Source organism: Paroedura picta, chromosome 6 (genome assembly GCF_049243985.1).
Source record: "Paroedura picta isolate Pp20150507F chromosome 6, Ppicta_v3.0, whole genome shotgun sequence".
Taxonomy (NCBI): domain Eukaryota; kingdom Metazoa; phylum Chordata; class Lepidosauria; order Squamata; family Gekkonidae; genus Paroedura; species Paroedura picta.
In genome coordinates, this window is record NC_135374.1 from 13,763,267 (window position 1) to 13,783,631 (window position 20,365).

Sequence of the window (20,365 nt, forward strand, 5' to 3'; positions counted from 1 at the left end):
CAAGGAACCCTTTTCTCCAGGGGAAGCGATCCTTGTCCTCTCTGGGAGGTCGGCAACCTTAAGGTGAGCGCTGACTCACCGAACCTGACAAAAGAGCAAGAGTCTAAAGTTGCGCCTTCAAGAGTAACCAAATTTTGGCCGGGCAAGAGCTTTCGCCAGTCACGGCTCACTTCTCCAGAGACTCTTCAGAGCAGTGACTCACGAAACTCGGTCATGGCTTTGGTTAGATGCAGGAACATCTCAGGTTGGGAGTTCAGTGGCACCTGGAAGCCCAACCAATCTTCGCACTTTGTCAGAGATCTGTACACAAAAGTTCATACCTTGAACTGAACTATCTCGGTTTTAAAGGAGCCACAGGACTCACAACTTTGTTCAACAACCTTGGAGAAGTCTTTAAGGTGCCGCTTAAAGGCCGCTTGCCCCTTTCTGCTGCTCCTGGCAGAGTAACACGGCTGCCCACCTTGATCTACGTCCGTGGAGCCTTACGCGTTCGTGCTCGAGATCCAACGCGGCTCACCGGAATCACTGGCAGACTTGCCGTTCTGCTAAAGGTTTTCCGCATAGACACCAAGGATGCCTGGAGTTAGAACTCCTCTCCAGACTAAACTGATCAGTTCCCCTGGAGAAAAGGGCTGCTTTGGAGGGTGGACTCCACAGCATTGTATGCCACTGAGATCCCGCCCCAAATTTCACTCACTCTTGACTCCACCCCCAAAGTCTCCAGGTCAGGGATTCCCAACGGGGGTTCTGGGGAAATGTCATAGCTTCCCAGAGGTTTCATGGCCCTTCCCATTAATTCAGATGGCCACTGACATCACTAGACGTTACTAGACGCCACTTCCCCTGTTGCCGTAGTGGTCAAGTCTCTTCTGCCAAAATGGATTGATTGGCTGGCTCCCGCATCTCACGTCCTGGTCCAATCCTTTGAAGGGGCATGTTATCACTTTCGGGGTCCCTTGAAGCCCGGAGGACATTCCAGGGCCCCCTTCACAGCCCAAAGGTGGCCGTGGCCAAACTGGGGCTCTCCAGATGTCTACCGACTACAATTCCCATGAATTCCCTGCTGGCAGGGGCTCATGGGAATTGTAGTCCTCGGACACCTGGGGAGCCCCATTTTGGCCACCCCCGCCCATAGGCTATTTCCCAACGCGCAGCTGTAGGAACCAGAGGAAGGGGGACTCACCGCCACGAGGGCCGGGTTCCTCTGCTCTCCCGCCGCCGCGCCCTGCTGCTGCTGCTGCTCCCCGTTGATCCCACTCCTGCCACCAGCCGTCCCGTTGCTGAGCAGCTGCTGCGCGTAGTAGTCCGCCGGAGGGGGCGCCGCCGCGCCGGAGGCCGAGGCGCCCCCGCCTCCGGCCGCCCCCTTGGGGTGCTTGGCGCCCTTGCGCGCCGCCTGGCCGTGCTGGACGAGGTGCAGGAGCTGCAGGGTGCTCTCCCGCTCGCGGTCCGAGCTCTCGGCCCGCCCGCGCTCGTAGCGCCCCTCGCAGGTCAGGTGGTGCTGGCGGCACACGGCGATGCGCGCCCGGAGCCGCTCCACGATCGCGCTGTGCACCCGCGGCGCCGACGACGACCCTCCGCCGCCCAGCAGCCCCGGCGCTTGCGGGGGAGCCGTGTCGCCCATCGCCCGCTCGCTCCCTCGCTCGGCGCCCGCGCTCTAGTCGCTGCCGCCCTGCCCCATGGAGGGGGCGGCCGCGCCGATCTGCAGGGCGAAGAGGAGGAGGGGGAGGATCCGGCGGTCCTGGTCGCTGGCGGTCCCCACTCGGCCCCCGGGGAGACCCTCCGGCCGGCAGGCGGGCGGGCAGGCAGGCAGAGGGCAGTCAGGCCCGGGGGGCGGCTGCAGGCCGGCCGCGGACCCCCGCCAGAGGGGCGCTAGCGGGCGAGGATGGGAAGCCGGCGAGCGAGCCGCCGCGACGAGGCATGGGGAAGGCAGCCGCGCGGCGCTGGCCGCGCTCCCCCAGGACGGCTAGCAGACGGCCGCTGCGCAGGATCGCGGCGGCAGGGAGGCTCCAGGAAGCAAACTTTTTTCCCGCGGCGGGGGGGGGGGGGTGAAAAATCACTTAGATGAGAAAAGTTCGGGGAGCCAACTTTGCAGAGGGGGGAGGGGGTAGAGGGGAGCGCACGGGCGAGGGAGGCTCTGGCAAGAAATCCGTCGGCGCGGGGAAGGACCCGCAAGTTTGCAATTGAATGTGGGGATCAGAGGGGAGGGGCTTTTGAACCCCCCTCCGTCCGTCCTTCCTTCCGCCCTCGCCAGGCTCCTCGTCTCGATCCCGCTTCCCGGGAACTCCTTCCAAGAGACGCGCGCGGCGATCGCCAAGCGGGCAGCTCGTTCCGACGGCGTTGCGAGCCGGCCGGATTCCGCCTCTCGATTCCGCTCCTCCCGCCTACGGGCGAGTTGGGGGCAGGTCGGATCCCGAAGCGCCCAGCGCAAGTGCCCGCATCCCCGCCGCCGCTGCTGCCGCCGCTGCTTTGTCGTCCCGGGCAGCTCCGAGGGGCTGGTTTGGGTTCCGACGAGCGTTCAGGCGCGGTCCCGAAACTGGCCAACTTCCCGTCGTGGACCTCCGGCCGGGTCCGCTCCGGCGCGTCTCCTCGCCGGGTTTGCAAGCGCCGCGGCCCGGCGGGGAAGGGCGCTCCTCCTCTCGCGGAACGGATCCGATCCGAGGGCTGGTGCCGGGAGATGCCCTCCGTCCCCCCCAGCCGATCCGAAGTGCGAAGGCGCTGCCCGCCGCCTGCCCCTCGTGCCCGATCGGCTCCCCTTTACGCCGCCCCACTGCTCCGACTGCCCGGCGCGGGGGTGGCGGCGGCGGCGACGACACAGGATTGCATTGTGCTCCGAAGCCGAGGGGGAGCGAGCGAGCGAGCGAGCAGCAAACAAGCCGCCGCCGGCCGGGGTAGCCCTGGCGGAAGGCTGGCAGAGCGGCGAGGGACCGAAAGCAAGCGGGCCGGAGCCCCCCAGCGGCGGAACGCCCTCGGTGCAGGGACAGCGGACGCCCAGGCGCTCGGGAGGCAGAGCCCCGAAGGGAAGGCTCTCCCGAGCGAGGAGCGCGCCTGTGCGGCCGCCCGGAGAACCACCCGATCGCTCGAGAGAGAGAGAGAGAGAGAGAGAGAGAGAGTGAAGCCGGGGCTGGCTGCGGTGGGGAGAGCCCCAAGGAAGATGGGGAAGGGGGCAAGGGCAGACCCCTCCAAGGTGGGCATCTCTGGGGTGGGCAATACCTGGAGGGAGGGGCTTGGGGAGCGGAGGGGAGGCCTTTGGCCACCTCTTGACTGTGGAGGATCCCCTGGAATGTTTGTCTGGCTTTGTGGGACCCCGGAAGTGGGGCCATGCCCCTTCGGAGAAGTGGGCACGGAAGTAGGATCCGGGAACCAACCAAGCAATTGGCCGTTTCCACCGCAGGAGGAAGAGGCTAGGCCTGTAGAGCAACTGGACAAGTGGGCTCCAGCAGTGTCTAGTGATGTCAGTCGCCATGCAGATTTCTCACCCCCAGAGAGCTCTGGCTCCCCAGAACCCTAGTTGCGAACCCCCGGCATAAGGCCATCCAGGTCAGTTGGAGACCAGTTGCAATTCCTGGGCGGTCTCCAGCCACCTTCACATCACCGCTTTTTATTTCTTGCCTTGAACGCTCCAGGACACGCAAAGAAGGAACAAAATGCACCAGTAGCCGAATCTGGTAGCTTGGGAGACAGTCAAGAGACCTGGCCCCCATTTGGAGCCCCGACCAGCTTGATTTCTTTAAATGGATTTCTGAAGAAGGTTGTGGCCGAAAAATAGTTCGAACAGGTGGCTTTTTAATGAATACTTTAAACTTTGTGTATTTTCTAGGCCAGTCTTTCTCAGCTTTCTTTTTTTACCGTTCAGAAACCCTGAAACATTCTTCAGAAATCCCAGAAGAGGCGTGATCAATCAAAACATGGTTGGGAAGCACAGCTGTGTACATGCCCACCTGGACCCCCTTCCCTTCCCACCCCTTCCAGGCCCAGCATTGGCCATTTTGGGAGGGGGGGGCAGGTCAACATGACCCTATAGGGTCATATCCCCTGATAAATGTTTAACACACTTAAAAATATATTTAAAAAAATAATTAACTCCCACCTATTCAGAAAACCCTTCCATGAACATTTATCAAATTGTTCCATTGGCTTTCGGATCAAAAGCCCTTTCCTGTTCTGCTTGCAGTTATCTGTAACGTCGTCCTTCCACTTGGTTCATCCCCTCCCCTTGCCCCAGTTTGGAGTTCTAATTAAAATAAAAACCTCTCAACAATCTCTTACAGATGATATACCCTTCATTACGTCGCCCATAAAACAAAGACGGCTCATCAATGAGAATGGGATTTCTGGCACTTTGCATCCACCTGTCTGATGGTTAACAATCGGGGCTCTGGTGACAAATAGCGAGATCTTTAAACGAACAGGGGAGCTGAGTCCCCGGCCCTCCAAAGGCCTGCACCATTTCCCATCCTTCCAAGCCATCATCTGCTCAAGAAACCTCGTGGGTTTTACCCGGGGGCTGTGTGGTTGGCAGCTTCCACGTTGGTGGTTCTGCTCTCGGGGGACTCGGACACCTGTGAACGGACGTCATCCGCTGAGGTTTCCCAAACCAGCCTGTGCCCTTTCCTTACCACGTCTGTTGACTCTTCTGGGAGTGGAATAAACCCACTTTTTGGACATACAGGACCGTTATCTGTAGGCGTATGAAGTCATTTAATAGAGGCACGGTAATAAACTGACTGGGATGTGATACAGAGGAGGTTGCTTTATAAAAGTAAACTGGTAAACATGAGCAGAAGGCTGTACTCTAATAAACTCCTGTCTGAAATGAAAGCATCTTATTGAATGGAAGTGAACGAACCTGCAGCGCATATGAGGCGCCAGTAGCTCTGGATGAGGTTTGGACATTCCCCTTGGATAGCGAGGACTTGTTCCCAGCAGGAAACCCCCCAAGCGAACAGAATCACGATCAATCCTGTTGTGGTTACCTGGCACATAATATGCTTGCTTACCAAATGTCAACGTAGGTGAGGTTTCTGAAGACTTCAAAACACGCTTTCTCCGAATATAGCGGGTGCTGCTGAGTTGGAAATCCTTCCAGGGCCTTAAAGGAAGACGTGCACCTCCACACCCTTTCAGAATTTCGTTGGTTTCTGTGAATGCACTTGAATTCCCCCTCCTAACCCCAAAAGACAGTATTTATCGCTGGATTTTGTTGTTAGCCAGAGAAAGGATTAGATGGTACCTCTAGAGCAGGGGTAGTCAAACTGCGGCCCTCCAGATGTCCATGGACTACAATTCCCAGAAGCCCCTGCCAGCATTTGCTGGCAGGGGCTCCTGGGAATTGTAGTCCATGGACATCTGGAGGGCCGCAGTTTGACTACCCCTGGCCTAGGCCATCAACTTCTTGGTCTTCTTCCCCTTTATCTGGCAATTGCTCTCTATTTAGTGATGGAAAACCAAAACTGTATTCTGGAGCCTCTAAATCTACTGCTGGGACTTCAGTTTCAGGGGCAGGGAGAGGACAACAATGCCAGGCCCTTTCTGGAGACTGAGGGGACCACCCTCCCTCTTTGATGAATCTGAGGAACTTGGTTGGCTTTGACAGATAGTCACAAGACGTTCTTAGGGTCACAAGCTTTGGGGGCGATGCTGTGAGGTGAGTTTTGTATTGAGCCTGAAGTGTAGAGAGCTCACTGAAGCAGGAGGTTTAATAAAACAAAGATTTATTTGTATACAGGTGAGATAAATTCTCTTGAAAGCTTGCAGCTACTAGCTCTGCTCATCACCAGAGGCAGGCCACACAACTCTGCTCTCTCCCAGAAATAGTGTTAAACCATTCTGCCACATTCAGGCAGAGCTGCACACAAATTTTGTCCACTCCTTTGCTGAGACCATTCCCTTTACGGCTGCATTCTCCCTCCTCAGCTCCCCTCTGGAAACAGACTGGATGCTGCAGCTGCACTCCTGTAGGCTCAGGCGTGAAAACAGCTGAGTGGCTGCCTTACCTCTCAGGGGGAGGACAGCCTCCTGTTTGTCACAGCATCCACAGACGTCTTGGCCACATTCCCAAATGGATGTTGGCCCAACCGGTATCGTGGACAAAAAGACGAAACTTCAGCCTCTGCACAATCCAATAATGCCTGCAGCACATACTTTCCTCCCACAGAAATGCTGCAGAAATGATTAAACTTTTATTTATTTTAGCGCAGCTCGGTTTCACGCTCAGCCTAATTTGCCACTTCTGTTTTGCACTGGGAAAAGCCGATAAGGGTGGAGGTTTTTCGACTGTCCTACCAATAAGTAGGTCTATGAATTCTGGGCCCCCAAGATACGTAAATAAGGATGGCCTGCTAGTTTCAGAGAGATCATCTGTTTCTTGTTCTCCACCCCCACCTCACTTTTTTTCTCAGAGTCTGAAAAAATGTTTGACGCTTATAGCAACTTAAAAAAAAAATGTGCTGGGAAAGCAGCATGCAGCTTACACCCTGTCGGACTTCTTGCTGCGTAGATCCATTCTTCTTCCAAAAAGAGGAACTGAAGCCAAATGCTTCTCAAAAACTGATACAATCCACCTAGGCATCACCATAGAAAAAGTTCCATTTCCTGAATGGACTCCCTGATTCTTCAGAGGCGCGTTAAAAAAAAAATTTTTTTTAGACTAGCATGTTCAACACAGAACACATTATTTCCAATATATAAAACTTCTTTTCATTAATAACTCTTATAATTAAAATGAAACATTAACTCCCTCATCTCTATAATTTACAGCAGGGGTAGTCAACCAGTGGTCCTCCAGATATTCATGGTTCATGGACTACAATTCCCACGAGCCCCTGCCAGCAGATGCTGGCAGGGGCTCATGGGAATTGTAGTCCATGGACATCTGGAGGACCACTGATTTACAGGACATAATTACATCCAAAAGTAAAAGAAAAAGAGCAAGAACGCAGGAATGTCTTCACCCATCCAAAGGATGCGTATAAAAATTCTTCAAAAGGTGCAATATACACATTCAGTCCATTTTTTCCTCCTGGAAGTCATCTGCATCATTCATGTAGCCTTCGAGATCTATATAGTGCTTCGCAGATTACATAAAAGCAATATATTAACTTTGACAGAAATCTCAGCTGAAGGCTTTATGTGACTTACCGACATCATTCATAATCAAGATGAGTAACTATCTTTAGATTATCAATAAACACCATCCCACCAGTTTTCATGGCACTACAGCTATGAGAATTTTGGTGGGTGCTAGTTCTTTCAGACCCCATGGAAAAGATGGTACCTGTCAAAACTCTCCCTTTGACACACGTGTAAGAGGCTACAAATTCTGCTTCTTAAGAAAAAATGGGTGTGCAACAAATTCCATACCTGTAACTGCATTAAGGTTATGTGGACGTCCTAGGCTTAAAATGCACCATAAAAGGAACTAACTGGAGCCCTTGTTTCTATAATATAAACTGGCTTGTTATGGAAACAACATAATTAGCAACAGGTCAGAAAACTTTCTAATAGGCACACCATTCTACCTTTGCCTTCTAGTGGACTAAACCTGTGAAAGCAGTAGGAAGCCCTTTGGCAGGGTTGTCCTGCAAGAAGGACCTCAGCTCCCAAAATCAGAACAAAAACTAAAGGGGCCTTTTTTTTTTCTTTGCTCAAATTAAAAATGTTACCCCCGAGCTTCTAGTTTGATGGTATCTCTCCCAGCCTTCCGTGGTATTGAAACCAGTCCTGCCTGTGTTGGCCACATGAGGCCCCAAGATGAAGTCTGGGCCATCTCCAAGACGAAGGCTGAAAGGCCAGCCAAGAAAGGGCAGGAGTGGGTTCACGCCCATGATGATGTCATGCTCACTGGAAACAAAGGCATCATCAAGAGAAACATGCTTCTCCCTTTGCCAAGCCCCAGGCTGGTAATCAGGACCACTCACTGTATAGCAATGAAGACTGAATTGGACAAAAAAGGATCCTGCTAAATTAATAATTATGCTGAGTCACATGATAATTTTTGACTAAGAGTCTCTCCAATCTCATCAGTCCAATACCAGACCTTTGAAACTGCCTCCAACTTCAGCTGGCTGAGAGCATTCAGTTAATACATTCACTATAATAAATACAAATAACAGTAAAAATCCTAACACTAACACCAGACATATGACTCCTCTATGACTTTCTGTATGTTCCCTAGTTGGAAATGGGAGTCATGTCCTATGAACTCCTTCTAAACTGTCTGTCAGAAAGCTAATGTGTTGGCTGACCTGGATTCATCACCACATTGTTCAAATTAGGGAAAATTATTTTGAAAAAAATCCAACCTTCTAGCCTTGTATCAGATGTCAGAAATGGCAGTATTTTCAGCCACCAATCTTGTGCAGCCTGCCTGTGGTGTCTTGCCACGTGTCCGACTTGCAGTGCTCTGCCATGTTCAATTTGGGTGCGCTTTTACCCAGGGAGATATCGTTTGCTGCATACCACCATCTCCTAATCATAAAAGTCTTATTCCTGGTCTTTGATTCTGCTGTTTTTGCCTTGGATTTTTTGGGATTACTGGTTGTTCAGATGCTGCGGGACTCCTGCTTTGGTTTCAGGTGTCTTACCTGCAATCTGTGCAGACAGGTAGCTACAAGCCCCTACTTCACCCTTTTCTTGTCCCTCTTTTGGCCACTTGCCTTCCCCCTTCTTGGCTGATACTAATTGCAGAGTCTGCGTGCCTTTGGCGATTTGGAATATTTGCATTTTAATGAGGGTGTTCTAGTATTTGATGTCACTGTGACTGCATGTCTGCGCGCTAACTGTTCCCCTCAATAAAGCTGCCTCTGCTATCACCTCCCTCAAGCGTACCGAGGCCTTGAGTATGGCAAGATCGGAGAAATACGATAGTGAGACCAATTCCAAAGTTGTGCTAGGAACTGTCTCAATTTGTCAAAAGATGCCCTTGTCACTGTTTGAAAGTTACTGCCCAGGTTTCTCTCATTTCCTTAAACTGGGTGTAGAACCTAAGCTTGCAGCTCTCAGGCTGAGGAAGGAAGGTTTTCTTTCTGATGCTCAAGATAGTCTGCCATGAAGGTGGGACCATATTGGAAAGCGAGCCCTATTGACACTGGCATGTTAGGAGGTGATCATGCTACCATACGAGAAACGGCACTCACCCCCCTGTTCCTAGCAGAAATATGAGTTTAGACATTAAAGCAGGACAATAACTGTGGTGGTTTAATTTCTAAGGAGGTGATACTTCCAGAATTTCCCCCCTAAAATTACCTTTATGGCAACCTAATCCATTATGGACGTGTCTCGAATTTACTCTCTTTACACTCTTCACCACTTTAATAACCTACACATTTCTTCACAACAACAGTCACTGCTTCATTGATAATTAATGTTACCTTCTTACAAAGCAGCAAAATTTACCCTGTGATCAATTCCACTTTACCTTCTGGAGCCAGCCATCTTCTTCCAGCTGACCGAAGACTCTGTCCACTCTATCTTTAAGCGGCTCATCCTGAACGTCATCTTGCTTCATAATGGAGCAGCAATCCTGATACAACTTGTATTTAAAATGCTTCAGGTTGTGATAAACTTCGGTGCGATTTCCACACACAATCCCGACTTTTAATCTCTGTATGAAAAGGCAAGGTTATTTACAGTCTTATAGAATCATACATAATTACTAGGAGCCAAGCCCATTGCATTCAGGGATACAACAGGCGCTAGATGGGGGTGGGGGTGGTGGAAGAACCCTGTGGATGGCCTCCTCCTCCCTGCAGGACCTGGAAAGGCTGCGGGTAGCTGTTAGGGAACTCACTGGCAGGGGCAGCTCTCATGCAGTAGGGACTTGCAGCCTCTGAGGGAAGTGGAAGGAGGAGGGAGGTGGTCAGGGGTGGGGGACGGAAGGCAATTGGCTGGCTGTTGGACAGAGAGGCAAGCCGGTTGGAGGAGGAGGCACTCAAGGGTGGGACAGCCACCATGAGTGGGTGTTAAGCGCTGAGTGGCTATTAAGCCATGAGATATGCTCCTCCTCCAAGCCCTTACGAGAAATATATTATTTAGAACAGATGTCATGAACTAAACTCATACGTAGATCAAATTGTTTAACACGGAGGTGATAGTTATCAAAAAGTATCTAATTGAAAGTAGGTCTTGTGCTCCCTCCTGATAGCAATCCATCAGCCTCTCTTTCCTTGCTGCCCTGAGAGTAGCAATTCAGAAAGCCACCAAGCTGGTCACTTGCTTCATTGAGTTCAAATACTGGTACAAGGGCAGCAAGTTTAAAACAATGAAATTAGAAGGACTACCACGTGATCTTATGCAAAATTATTTCCATCTGAGCCCATTGAAATGAGTGAATTTAGACCGAAGTACTTCTGCATAGGAGTGCATTGTATGTCTTTGCCACTATTCTGCTGATACCTGCAAGTCACAAGGCATACCTCCCCCCCCCCCATTCATGCCTAGCTGAACTGCAATGGGATGAAATCGAAGAGACTGGTTATCACTCAAACACCACAGATCCTAGAATTGTACAGAACATTCAAGCCAACGTAAATCTTCATAGTCATCTTACTTTAAAAAGTAAAGGAACGCAAGATTGGAAGCCCCACAGGTAAAGCAGCCTTGTTATGACTGCAAAGAGGCACAACAGATGTTGTTAAACATAAATGGTGCATGACAAAACGCTTGTAAGTATATGATTCACACATTAAAAAACTATTACAGCCTCTACGCTGTACTGGTAAATATGGAATTCAGCTTCCAAATTTATCTGTGTAGCTCTCCATGGCCATCTAGTTTATTTATAACTGGGAACAGATAAATTAAAAAATCAGTTATGGTAAATGTAAAAACTCCTTCCAAAGAATGCCAGCTGCATTCTATCCGTGACAGGGGACTTTGAAGCCAGCTCACAAAGATCGAGGGACAGATTGTTCCGGAGAGGTATGTGATCTCTTAATCAGCTCTCAAGGCCCCTAACATAAAGTGTACAAAGCCCCTGCACTACCTTTAACTTCTTAATCTTATAGGTATAGAATATATTGCAACATATATCTGAACCAACAGAATATATGTTTTTTTTAAAGAAACACTCCATATAGAATTTTATGTTATCTCGTGCAATTAATGTTGATGACTGCATGAAGATGCCCCTCATTCAGAGAAAATAAAATCTGTCACACTTGAGGGCCAGTGTGGGGTAGTCATTAAGAGCGCTGAACTAGGATCTGGGAGTCCAGTTTTGAACCCCCCTTGTGCCTTGGGCCAGGCTCAATCACTTTCAGCCTAGCCTACCTCACAGGGTTGTTGTGAGGATAAAATTAAGGTGGGAGTATAAATGAATTACATAAGTAATTAAATAAATGAAGACATAAGTAAAAATTATTGTGATCCTTAATGTTACATTGTCAAAGTTTTCAACTTATATTTTCTATAACAAGATAAACATACAAACTGTGTGTTATTTTTATATATATCTAATAACAAGAAGCCTAGGAAGTACTTCATTTTAAAGAACCTTACAGATATCACACTATAGCTGGCCAGCATGTTGTATATTTCTTCTCTGATGCCTGTGTTAAGTACTGTCAAGCACTTAAAATCCTTCCCTCAAAACAGGCTTAAAACCATAACAAAGTAAAAAAAAAAAGCAATCAAAATGCAATGTGCTTGTCTTTTCGGCCCACAGGGACCCCTTGACATTTACCTGTTTGTCATGTGACATGAAGTCATCTATTTCCATCGTATTGGTATTGTATGATTTTCCTGACAGAACCACTGTGAGTTTGCAGTACCTCTGCAGTTCACACGCCTGACAGGGACGTTCTTCTGGGTGTCCATAAACTATGTGGACATTAGGGTAACTATCCACACGTTCCTTAAAAAAAAAAGATGTGATTGAAATTCTGTTGGCTGTTTGCTCTATGATTCAGGTAACCTTTTCAACAAAACTACATGATTCATACGCAAGTTATCTTGGATACTGCAAACTTTTGTTTCCACACATTATGTTGGTCCCCAGTTAGAAGCTTAAAAGCAACCTATTATTTTACTCCTTTAGAAAAAGAGTAGCATTCCTTTACTTTGCCATTAATCACTAACCTTAGCATTTTTATTCCCCCTATGTATTTGTGAACAACTGACATCAAAGGACTGATTTTGTTAGTCTAGTAAGGAACTATCTGATCTTCATTATCATGCTGCATATTTGTAGTGACACTGTTTACAAATTTACTATTAATTTACTCTTTCCTCATATATGTACTCTTATGATTCTGTTCAATGGTCTGAGGAAGTGTGCATGCACACAAAAGCTCACACCTTGAATAAAACTTTGTTGGTCTTAAAGGTGCCTTTGGACTCAAATTTTCTTCTATTCCTTTACTCTGATGGTGTTTAATTATGCTTCTTATACTGGATACTCTATGAGCTGTTTCTGAAGTAAGTGAGAAGTGACTCATGAAAGCTCACACACTACCACAAATTTTGTTAGGTGCTTTTGGGCGTGTGCTCTTTCCTACTGCTACAGACAGACTAAAAGGCTACCCATCTTCATAAATTAATATGGGCTATGATCTGTTAAGAGCCTCTTGTGGCGCAGCGTGGTAAGGCAGCAGAAATGTTGTCTGAAAGCTCTGCCCATGAGGCTGGGAGTTCGATTCCAGCAGCCGGCTCAAGGTTGACTCAGCCTTCCATCCTTCCGAGGTCGGTAAATTGAGTACCCAGCTTGCTGGGGGGGTAAATGGTAATGACTGGGGAAGGCACTGGCAAACCACCCCGTATTGAGTCTGCCCTGAAAACGCTAGAGGGTGTCACCCCAAGGGTCAGACATGACTCGGTGCTTGCACAGGGGATACCTTTACCTTTATGATCTGTTATTGCATGATTGGGTCAAGGAAATCTATGGGTAGTTTCAAGTACAACAATTTCGGTAACATGTACATGTACATTATATGCCACTTTTCTATACCCTTCTCTAAAGGAGTCTCAAAGTAGCATACAATTTCCTTCCCTTTCCTCTCCCCACAACAGACACCCTGTGAGGGAGGTGAGGCTGAGAGAGCCCTGATATCACTGCTCAGTCAGAACAGCTTTATCAGTGCTGTGGTGAGCCCAAGGTCACCCAGCTTGTTGCATGTGGGGGAGCACAGAATCAAACCCCGCTCATCAGATTAGAAGTCCGTACTGCTAATCACTTCACCAAGCTGGCTCTTACCAGGGCAGAAGAAATAGATATATGACTGGAATATGTAACATGACACCCCTACTGCTCTTAAGCTCATGAGCTGCAACGCCAACCAACATGCAATCCAAAATATTTCCATTTAGAATGTATGTTATTTGTTCCATAGACAGCCAGACACCAGCTACGGAAACATTCTCTGGCAACTAAAAAAAACTGAAAACAGATGTCAATATTTCTACTAACTTTTATCTATTGGGTCTGATCCAGACAATCATGTGTATCCCAATATGCAGAGAGAGCTTCTACGTGAATAGGCATCCCTACTTCTTTGCATTTCAGGGAACATTTGTAACCATCAACGGGTGAAGGGGAATTCTCTCATACATGTGCATAGATGAGGGAAATATTACAATCCCAATTAATTTACAGCCTGCCAACAATGCAACAGAGGCAAGATTTCGGAAAGTGTAAGCCACTTTGAGACTTCTTCTGGTAGAGAAAAGTGGCATATAAGAACCAACTCTTCTTCTTCAACCTGGCATGGTTGATTCAGACATGATCTACTGAGAGTTTACCAATTAAAAAACAAGAACTGAACTGTATAGTGTGCTCATCTGGAAAACCATCTGAGGATAGCCATTCTAAACAGCAATCAGCAAGGAGTCACCATAAGTCAGCTGCGACTTGAGTTAATTATTTTAAGGTGTTTATTTCCTTTAGATTTATATCCCACCTTTCCTCCCAATGTGGGACCCAGAGCAATTTAAACTGGTCTCTTCTACCTTTTATCCTCACAACAGCCCTGCAAATTCAGTCAGGCTGAGAGTATGTGACTGGCCCAAGGTCACCCAGCATTACTTCCGGTGGCAGAGGGGGGATTTGAACCTGAGCTTCCTGGTCCAAGGCTGTAACTGCCGCACCATGCTTTCGGGGTGTTTGAGCACACACTGTCTCTTACGCACAACACGCTACTATTTAACCATTATGTTTTACTGTTTTAACACCGAACATGGATTTCCTACATGTTGTTAGCTGCCCTCAGACTTTTGTATGACAGGGACAGCTTATAAATCCAATCACATCACAGATGTCATAGTCCCATTGTATACGGCACTGGTCAGACCACACCTGGAGTACTGTGTGCAGTTCTGGAGGCCTCACTTCAAGAAGGACGTCGATAAAATTGAAAGGGTACAGAGGAGAGCGACGAAGATGATCTGGGGCAGAGGGACCAAGCCCTATGAAGATAGGTTGAGGGACTTGGGAATGTTCAGCCTGGAGAAAAGGAGGTTGAGAGGGGACATGATAGCCCTCTTTAAGTATTTGAAAGGTTGTCGCTTGGAGGAGGGCAGGATGCTGTTTCTGCTGGCTGCAGAGGAAAGGACACGCAGTAATGGGTTTAAACTTCAAGTACAACGATATAGGCTAGATATCAGGAAAAAGTTTTTCACAGTCAGAGTAGTTCAGCAGTGGAATAGGCTGCCTAGGGAGGTGGTGAGCTCCCCCTCACTGGAAGTCTTCAAGCAAAGGTTGGATACACACTTTTCTTGGATGCTTTAGGATGGGCTGATCCTGCGTTGAGCAGGGGGTTGGACTAGATGGCCTGTATGGCCCCTTCCAACTCTATGATTCTATGATTCTATGATTCAATAATATAAATAAATATAATTCAATACCAGGGACCATTAAAGAACAAGACGAGAAAGCAAGACCTTATATCGTTCTTTCCAACGACTTCTGCAGATCAAGTTGTCAAGGCGAGGCTGAATAATGCGGCCGTCCAGGTGACGAAGGGAAGTCAGCATCTCTTGGGCATACCTCTTCTGCCTTTTCCCTTCTGTTGGAAAACGAGAAACGACAGTACTCCAAAGCTGCTTACACTCACATTCTTACTTGTTAAAATGTCGCACTCATTCACGTCAATGACACAGCCATTTAGAGGGTAACGTAAGAAGCTTTTCATTATCTTACCGTATAGTGAGATCAAAAAGTTGTTATCGACTGCATTGATGAGAAGGGCTCTCACAACTGTTTTCAAGTGGCCACAAGGACTAGGACGAACCACTGTCAAAACGAAACAAAATGAGTAAAATATATCCAGTTGCATGCATGACACTTTCCTTCAGGAAGCCCCCTGAAAAATGGCATGCTACAAATATGATGTGAATGAATTTAAGTTTAATCTTACAGCCGGGGATATGACGCTCCAACAGCGTTCTGTGTACCATGATGTGTTTCTTCTCTTGCGGCTGGTCGTCAGCATCCTCAGATTCCTCTTGTTTCATCTCTTTGCCTTCCTCCTCCTCCTCTTCCACAATGAAATCCTTCATGCTGTCATCATCGGAAGAGTCACTAATGTTAGTCGGGTTGAAGGATGATGGAGAAGAATCTTCTAATATTAAGACATCATCTTCAGCCTCCTGGTGACAACAACAAAAAACCCCCAGTATTTTCCCCTAAAATAATCTGTTACTATAATAAAAGTATATATATATATATATATATATATATATATATATATATATATATATATATATTACTGATACACCATTATCATCATTTGGACTAGCAAAATATCTGGCGAAGTCTAGTTTAGGAACTTTAGTAATGTTTTTTGGTCTCTTCCACCTCTATCGCTGGCCACCACATTCCAACCACTGACCCCTGATTCAAATTTTTCAGAATTTCCAGGTTCGTATCCAATATGAGAGTGAGAGGCGAAGTTTGATCTCCTCTTTGGTCTCCAGCAAGTGCCCTGGGAAAGATCTGATTCCCCCAGACGTGTATAAAGCTTTTCCAACTTTTGAGACACCTGTATTAGCCGAAGATTTCACTTATATTCATGAAACAGGTCAAATTTTTCTCAGATGAATCGTCCTCCTTTACAAGAAAGGGGACAAAACGGATACACAAAATACATTTAGGATGTTATCGGGGACATTTTCAAATTCAGGTGATTCTGGAATATTTAAATTGAGATTCCCAAAATCTGAATTAGTGATCCAGCATTTTTGCCGCAAGATGCACAGGATACCAAAACAAGATGAAACAGGTCAGCATGCAAGTCCTAATGATAAGACCTACTTGCCTTCCTCAAAAACAAGGCTCAAAACAGGTTACGATAACAAAATATAAATACATACAAATTCCATAAACACTAATGAACACACATAATGAAAAATTAAGAGAAAAATTAAATGTCAGAAGCGCTCCTGAACAATTTCAATCACGCAACTTGCAGAATCTCAATAAAGTGGGAACCTCCCTAATAACCACAGAAACATCAAGAACTTTTTTTTAGCACGTCATCAGCCAGCCTGATGGAATCTAAATTCCCTATCCAAACAGCTACAAATGGACTCAGCGGCACCTCATGATGCTCTCTGTCACTCCTCGACAGCCGACAGGAAAGTTCTCGCAGCTTCATCAGCCGTGTCTGTTTTCTTTTTGTTTCTTCTTCTGCAGGCCGTTCCTGTTCGGCAGATGAGTCTTCCTCGTCTATTACGCAACTGCGTTTGGCAAACACTTTTCTAACAATGCCACTGTCGTCACTCCCGTCGCTATCATCGTACATTACAGATGACCGTGACCTCTTGTGTTTCCCCGGGCCAATGATTTCTTCTTCCACATCCTCTCCTGCGGTGCCCTCACTGTCTGCCTTGACGACCGGAAGGCTGCTCCCGTTAACTGTGGCTTCTTCTTTGCTTCCGTTAACCCCGGATTCGCCTTTTTCCTCCACTTCATCCTCTGAACTGGTCTGAAGGTCCGTCTCTGACGCTGACGTGTCCTCTTCCTCACTGTCAACCAATTGGGTTCTCTTAGTCCGATTCCAATCGACCCGAGATTTGGAGACGAGTTCATTTGCTCTTGTGCTTCTCCTTGTTTTATATCTTCGACTTACAGAATGTGTTTCCATAAGGCCTCACTTCTAAAAGAAAAAAAAAAGATATATGAGATGAGGTTTGGTGCAACGAATTTATAGGTTTTTTGGCATTCATAGAATATGGAGGTGTAAGCGTTTGGAGAAGGAAACAGCCAGAACAAAAATTGAGGCATTCCCCCCACCCCAGCCCAAATATGAAAACTGGAAAGTACTATTATTATTTATTATATTTATATATACCGCCCTTCCCTTGCGGCTCAGGGTGGTTTACAAGGAATGTGAAAACTATAAAGTAGATACAATATAGGTTTGTTAACTACAACAATAATAACAGTGGTAACAACAATAAAGATAGCATCATTGATGTCTGAACTATTACGACAGCAACCTTGCAGATTAGTCAGTGCAGTATGCCCCATGGTGTACTTGGTGAGCATATCTGAGGAGGGGGGGGGGGTTCTGGGCCCCAGTAGGTGTCAAATCAATTGTCCTCGTCCAAATGCCTGGCGGAAAAGCTCCATTTTGCAGGCCCCATGGAATTGTGCTAGTTCGTGCAGGGCCCAGATTTCTTCTGGGAGCTCTTTCCACCAGATGGGGGCCAAGACAGGAAATGATCCACAGCTGGCTGGTGCTGGCTGAGCATAATGCTCATTCGAGCGGGAGGGGGGGGCATAGGTAGAGAGGTGGTCCCTCAGGTACACTGGACCCAGACCACGTATGGTCTTTAACGTGATTACTAAGACCATAAGCTTGATCTGGGATTCAACTGGTAACCAATGTAACTGTTGGGAGTATGGGCCAGATGTGGGCTCTCCAAAGTGTTCCTGTGAGAACCCTGGAAGCTTCAATCTGGATTAGTTGTAGTTTCTGGCTCAGGGATAAGGGTAGGCCATAGATGAAAGTTCCATCTGTATTTGGGCCCCAGTAAACAGGGAGAGCCTCTTGTGGCGCAGAGTGGTAAGGCAGCTGTTTGAAAGCTTTGCCCATGAGGCTGGGAGTTCAATCCCAGCAGCCGGCTCAAGGTTGACTGAGCCTTCCATCCTTCCGAGGTCGGTCAAATGAGTACCCAGCTTGCTGGGGGGTAAACGGTAATGACTGGGGAAGGCACTGGCAAACCACCCCGTAATGAGTCTGCCATGAAAATGCTAGAGGGCGTCACCCCAAGGGTCAGACGTGACTCGGTGCTTGCACAGGGGATACCTTTACCTTTACCTTACACGGGGAGAAGAAAGCGTTAACCCCCTTTCCCTGTCCATTTTCCCTAACCACACTCCCTTTCCACATTCCTGCAGGCTTTACTTATTCTGCTGGGGAAAGTATGTGGCCACCTGCTCATCTCCTCCTAAAGAACAGCTCCAGGTGAATGCTCACAAACCTCCCCTTGTCATGTCTAATCTAGCACCTATTGATTGAAGGACCTGTAGTTGCATTGGACGAGAATACTCAACTATACTCTTTAAAGTTTGAAACTTTTAAGGCAGTTATTTTCTTCAGGTGAATAGTGTCATCACCTGAAGAACAGCTGTAATAGCAGGAAAAGTGCCACCAAGTTGCACCTGACTTATGGTGATCCTGTGCGGTTTTGAAGGCTAGAGGCATTCAGAGTTATTTTGCTACTGCTTGCCTCTGTGTTATGACCTGGCCTTCCTTGGTGGTCTCCCATCCAAGCACCTACCAGGGCCAGCCCAGCTTAGTTGCTGAGAGCTGCAACCTCTACGTGGGAAATTCCTGGAGATTTGGGTGCAGTGTGTATGCAGGGCAGAATTCAGGGAGGGATTTCACCTACAATCTTCGGCATATCACAGGCCCTGCCAGTTACCCTGGGGGGAACTGACCTCTGTTGTTGGGCAGTTAATTCTGGGTGAACTCCAGGCCTCACACTAGGAGGCTGAGCACCCCTGCCTTCAAGACTAACATTTATTCCAGGTGGGTTGCCATGTTGGCCTGAAGCAGCAGGACGAAGTTTGAGCCCAGTGGCACCTCTAAGGACAATATAATTCAGTTCTGGGTATGATCATCCTCTTGACATCAGATTACAGCCAAGGATCATGGGATTAGATTATCGCCGTTTTAGGAGGTCACCTGTAGTTTAATGGGGTACTCATTGTGTGTTTTACCAGGGTCTTTACTGGGGAGTTATAATGAATAAATAACCTGCCACGAGACAGCATGCTGAGAGCGGCGGGATTTAAATTAAATAAATAAAATCAAAACAAAAGCTTATACCCAGAATTAAACCCTGTTGGTTTTAGCGATGCCAACCTCCAGGCTGGACCAGGGGATCCCTGCCTTCTCTCCAGGCAACACAGACCAGTCCCCAACTGGAGAAAATGGCTGCTCTGGAGGGTGGACTCCATTGCACTGAGGTCCCTCCCTGCCCCATCCCCAAAGGCTCCATCTATTTCCTTCAAGGCCAACCCTGGACTCAAACTTCCTAACATTTATCCCCCCTCTCCTTAATGGCAGGAAAAAAATGTGGGGAAGAAGAACCTCTGCACATGCTCAGAGGCCTTCTGCGGAGATACCCCTCCCCCCTCCTCCCCGCGCTTTGCGCCAACGGACCCCGCGCGCGCCCCTGCCGCCCCGCCCCCTTACCTAACATCCCAACGGCCGAAGGAGGAACCAAAACTAAGCGGGCGTGTCGGGGGGGGGGGAGGCGCAGATTGGAAAAGCGGGAAGCGTGTAAACCCTTCGCGCCTTCCGATTGGCGGCTACTTCCTGCCACTCACGGGCTCCCCCACCCCCATCTGCGTGTGAGTTTAAAACAACGCTCGCCTTGTCGCCTCCCCTCGGAAGAGACCGAAACTGCGCAGGGAGGGGTCACGTGACGCGACGGCGCCGCCCGGGCTTCTTTTGTTGGCCAGAGACTGCGCATGTCCCTCAAAAGAGCGCCGAGCAAAGGATGAAAATGTAGATAAAGGCCTGCTTGCGTTTCGCCTGGTGGGCGCTAGGGGCCGCCATTGCCTAGACGTTAGTTCCTCGAAGGCGGAAGAGTCTTTGCTGAGAGGGGGGGAGTGGGATTCGTGGGCGCTTCTCCAGCTGCAATATGGTCGGTTTGCAGATTTATTTATTTTTGGGGGACGGGGAGGGGTGTTCGCAGGCGGCCAGAAGGCTTCATAGCAAAAAAAAAAAAGGGGCTCGGAGCCAGGAGGAAAGACAGAGTATAAATACACCACCACCACCACCACCACTACTACTACTACTACTACTACTACTACTACTACTACTACTACTACTACTACTACAATAATAATAAATGGGATGAAATGGAGGTTCTTTGTAAATTGGACCATTATGCAGAGCTGCAGCTACACTTGAAGCCC

At 48.2% G+C, this 20,365-nt stretch overlaps 3 protein-coding genes across 7 annotated transcripts in view; 1 reads left to right on the forward strand and 2 right to left on the reverse strand.

Annotated features, from left to right (window-relative positions):
• MAML2 (mastermind like transcriptional coactivator 2) overlaps window positions 1-2,143 on the reverse strand; it is a 179,320-nt gene extending 177,177 nt beyond the window's left edge. The window contains exon 1 of the mRNA XM_077341486.1: window positions 1,184-2,143. Coding sequence (XP_077197601.1) covers window positions 1,184-1,621 — 438 coding nt within the window. The 5' untranslated portion in view covers window positions 1,622-2,143. The remainder of the gene's footprint in view (window positions 1-1,183) is intronic.
• LOC143840551 (uncharacterized) lies at window positions 1,677-5,157 on the forward strand. The gene is made up of 3 exons (XM_077344163.1): window positions 1,677-1,802; window positions 2,093-3,184; window positions 4,269-5,157. Exons 1-3 carry the CDS (start codon window positions 1,677-1,679, stop codon window positions 4,296-4,298), a joined length of 1,248 nt encoding a protein of 415 aa, XP_077200278.1. The 3' UTR covers window positions 4,299-5,157.
• Window positions 5,158-5,694: 537 nt separating this feature from the next.
• CCDC82 (coiled-coil domain containing 82) lies at window positions 5,695-19,805 on the reverse strand. 5 transcript variants are annotated; one of them, XR_013231709.1, is made up of 9 exons: window positions 19,638-19,797; window positions 16,530-17,087; window positions 15,348-15,579; window positions 15,131-15,223; window positions 14,872-14,996; window positions 11,681-11,851; window positions 9,416-9,601; window positions 6,881-7,066; window positions 5,695-6,821 (listed from the first exon to the last, which is right to left on the reverse strand). XR_013231709.1 is itself a non-coding variant. In XM_077341495.1 (8 exons), exons 2-8 carry the CDS (start codon window positions 17,073-17,075, stop codon window positions 6,467-6,469), a joined length of 1,494 nt encoding a protein of 497 aa, XP_077197610.1. In that variant the 5' UTR covers window positions 17,076-17,087; window positions 19,638-19,805; the 3' UTR covers window positions 5,695-6,466. The 5 variants fall into 5 exon arrangements, 4 of the variants coding, with proteins under 4 accessions (XP_077197610.1, XP_077197608.1, XP_077197611.1 ...); XM_077341495.1 differs by lacking the exon at window positions 6,881-7,066 and having other exon boundaries at window positions 5,695-6,610; window positions 15,348-15,576; window positions 19,638-19,805; XM_077341493.1 differs by lacking the exon at window positions 6,881-7,066 and having other exon boundaries at window positions 5,695-6,610; window positions 19,638-19,801.
• Between the last annotated feature and the right edge of the window lie 560 nt (window positions 19,806-20,365).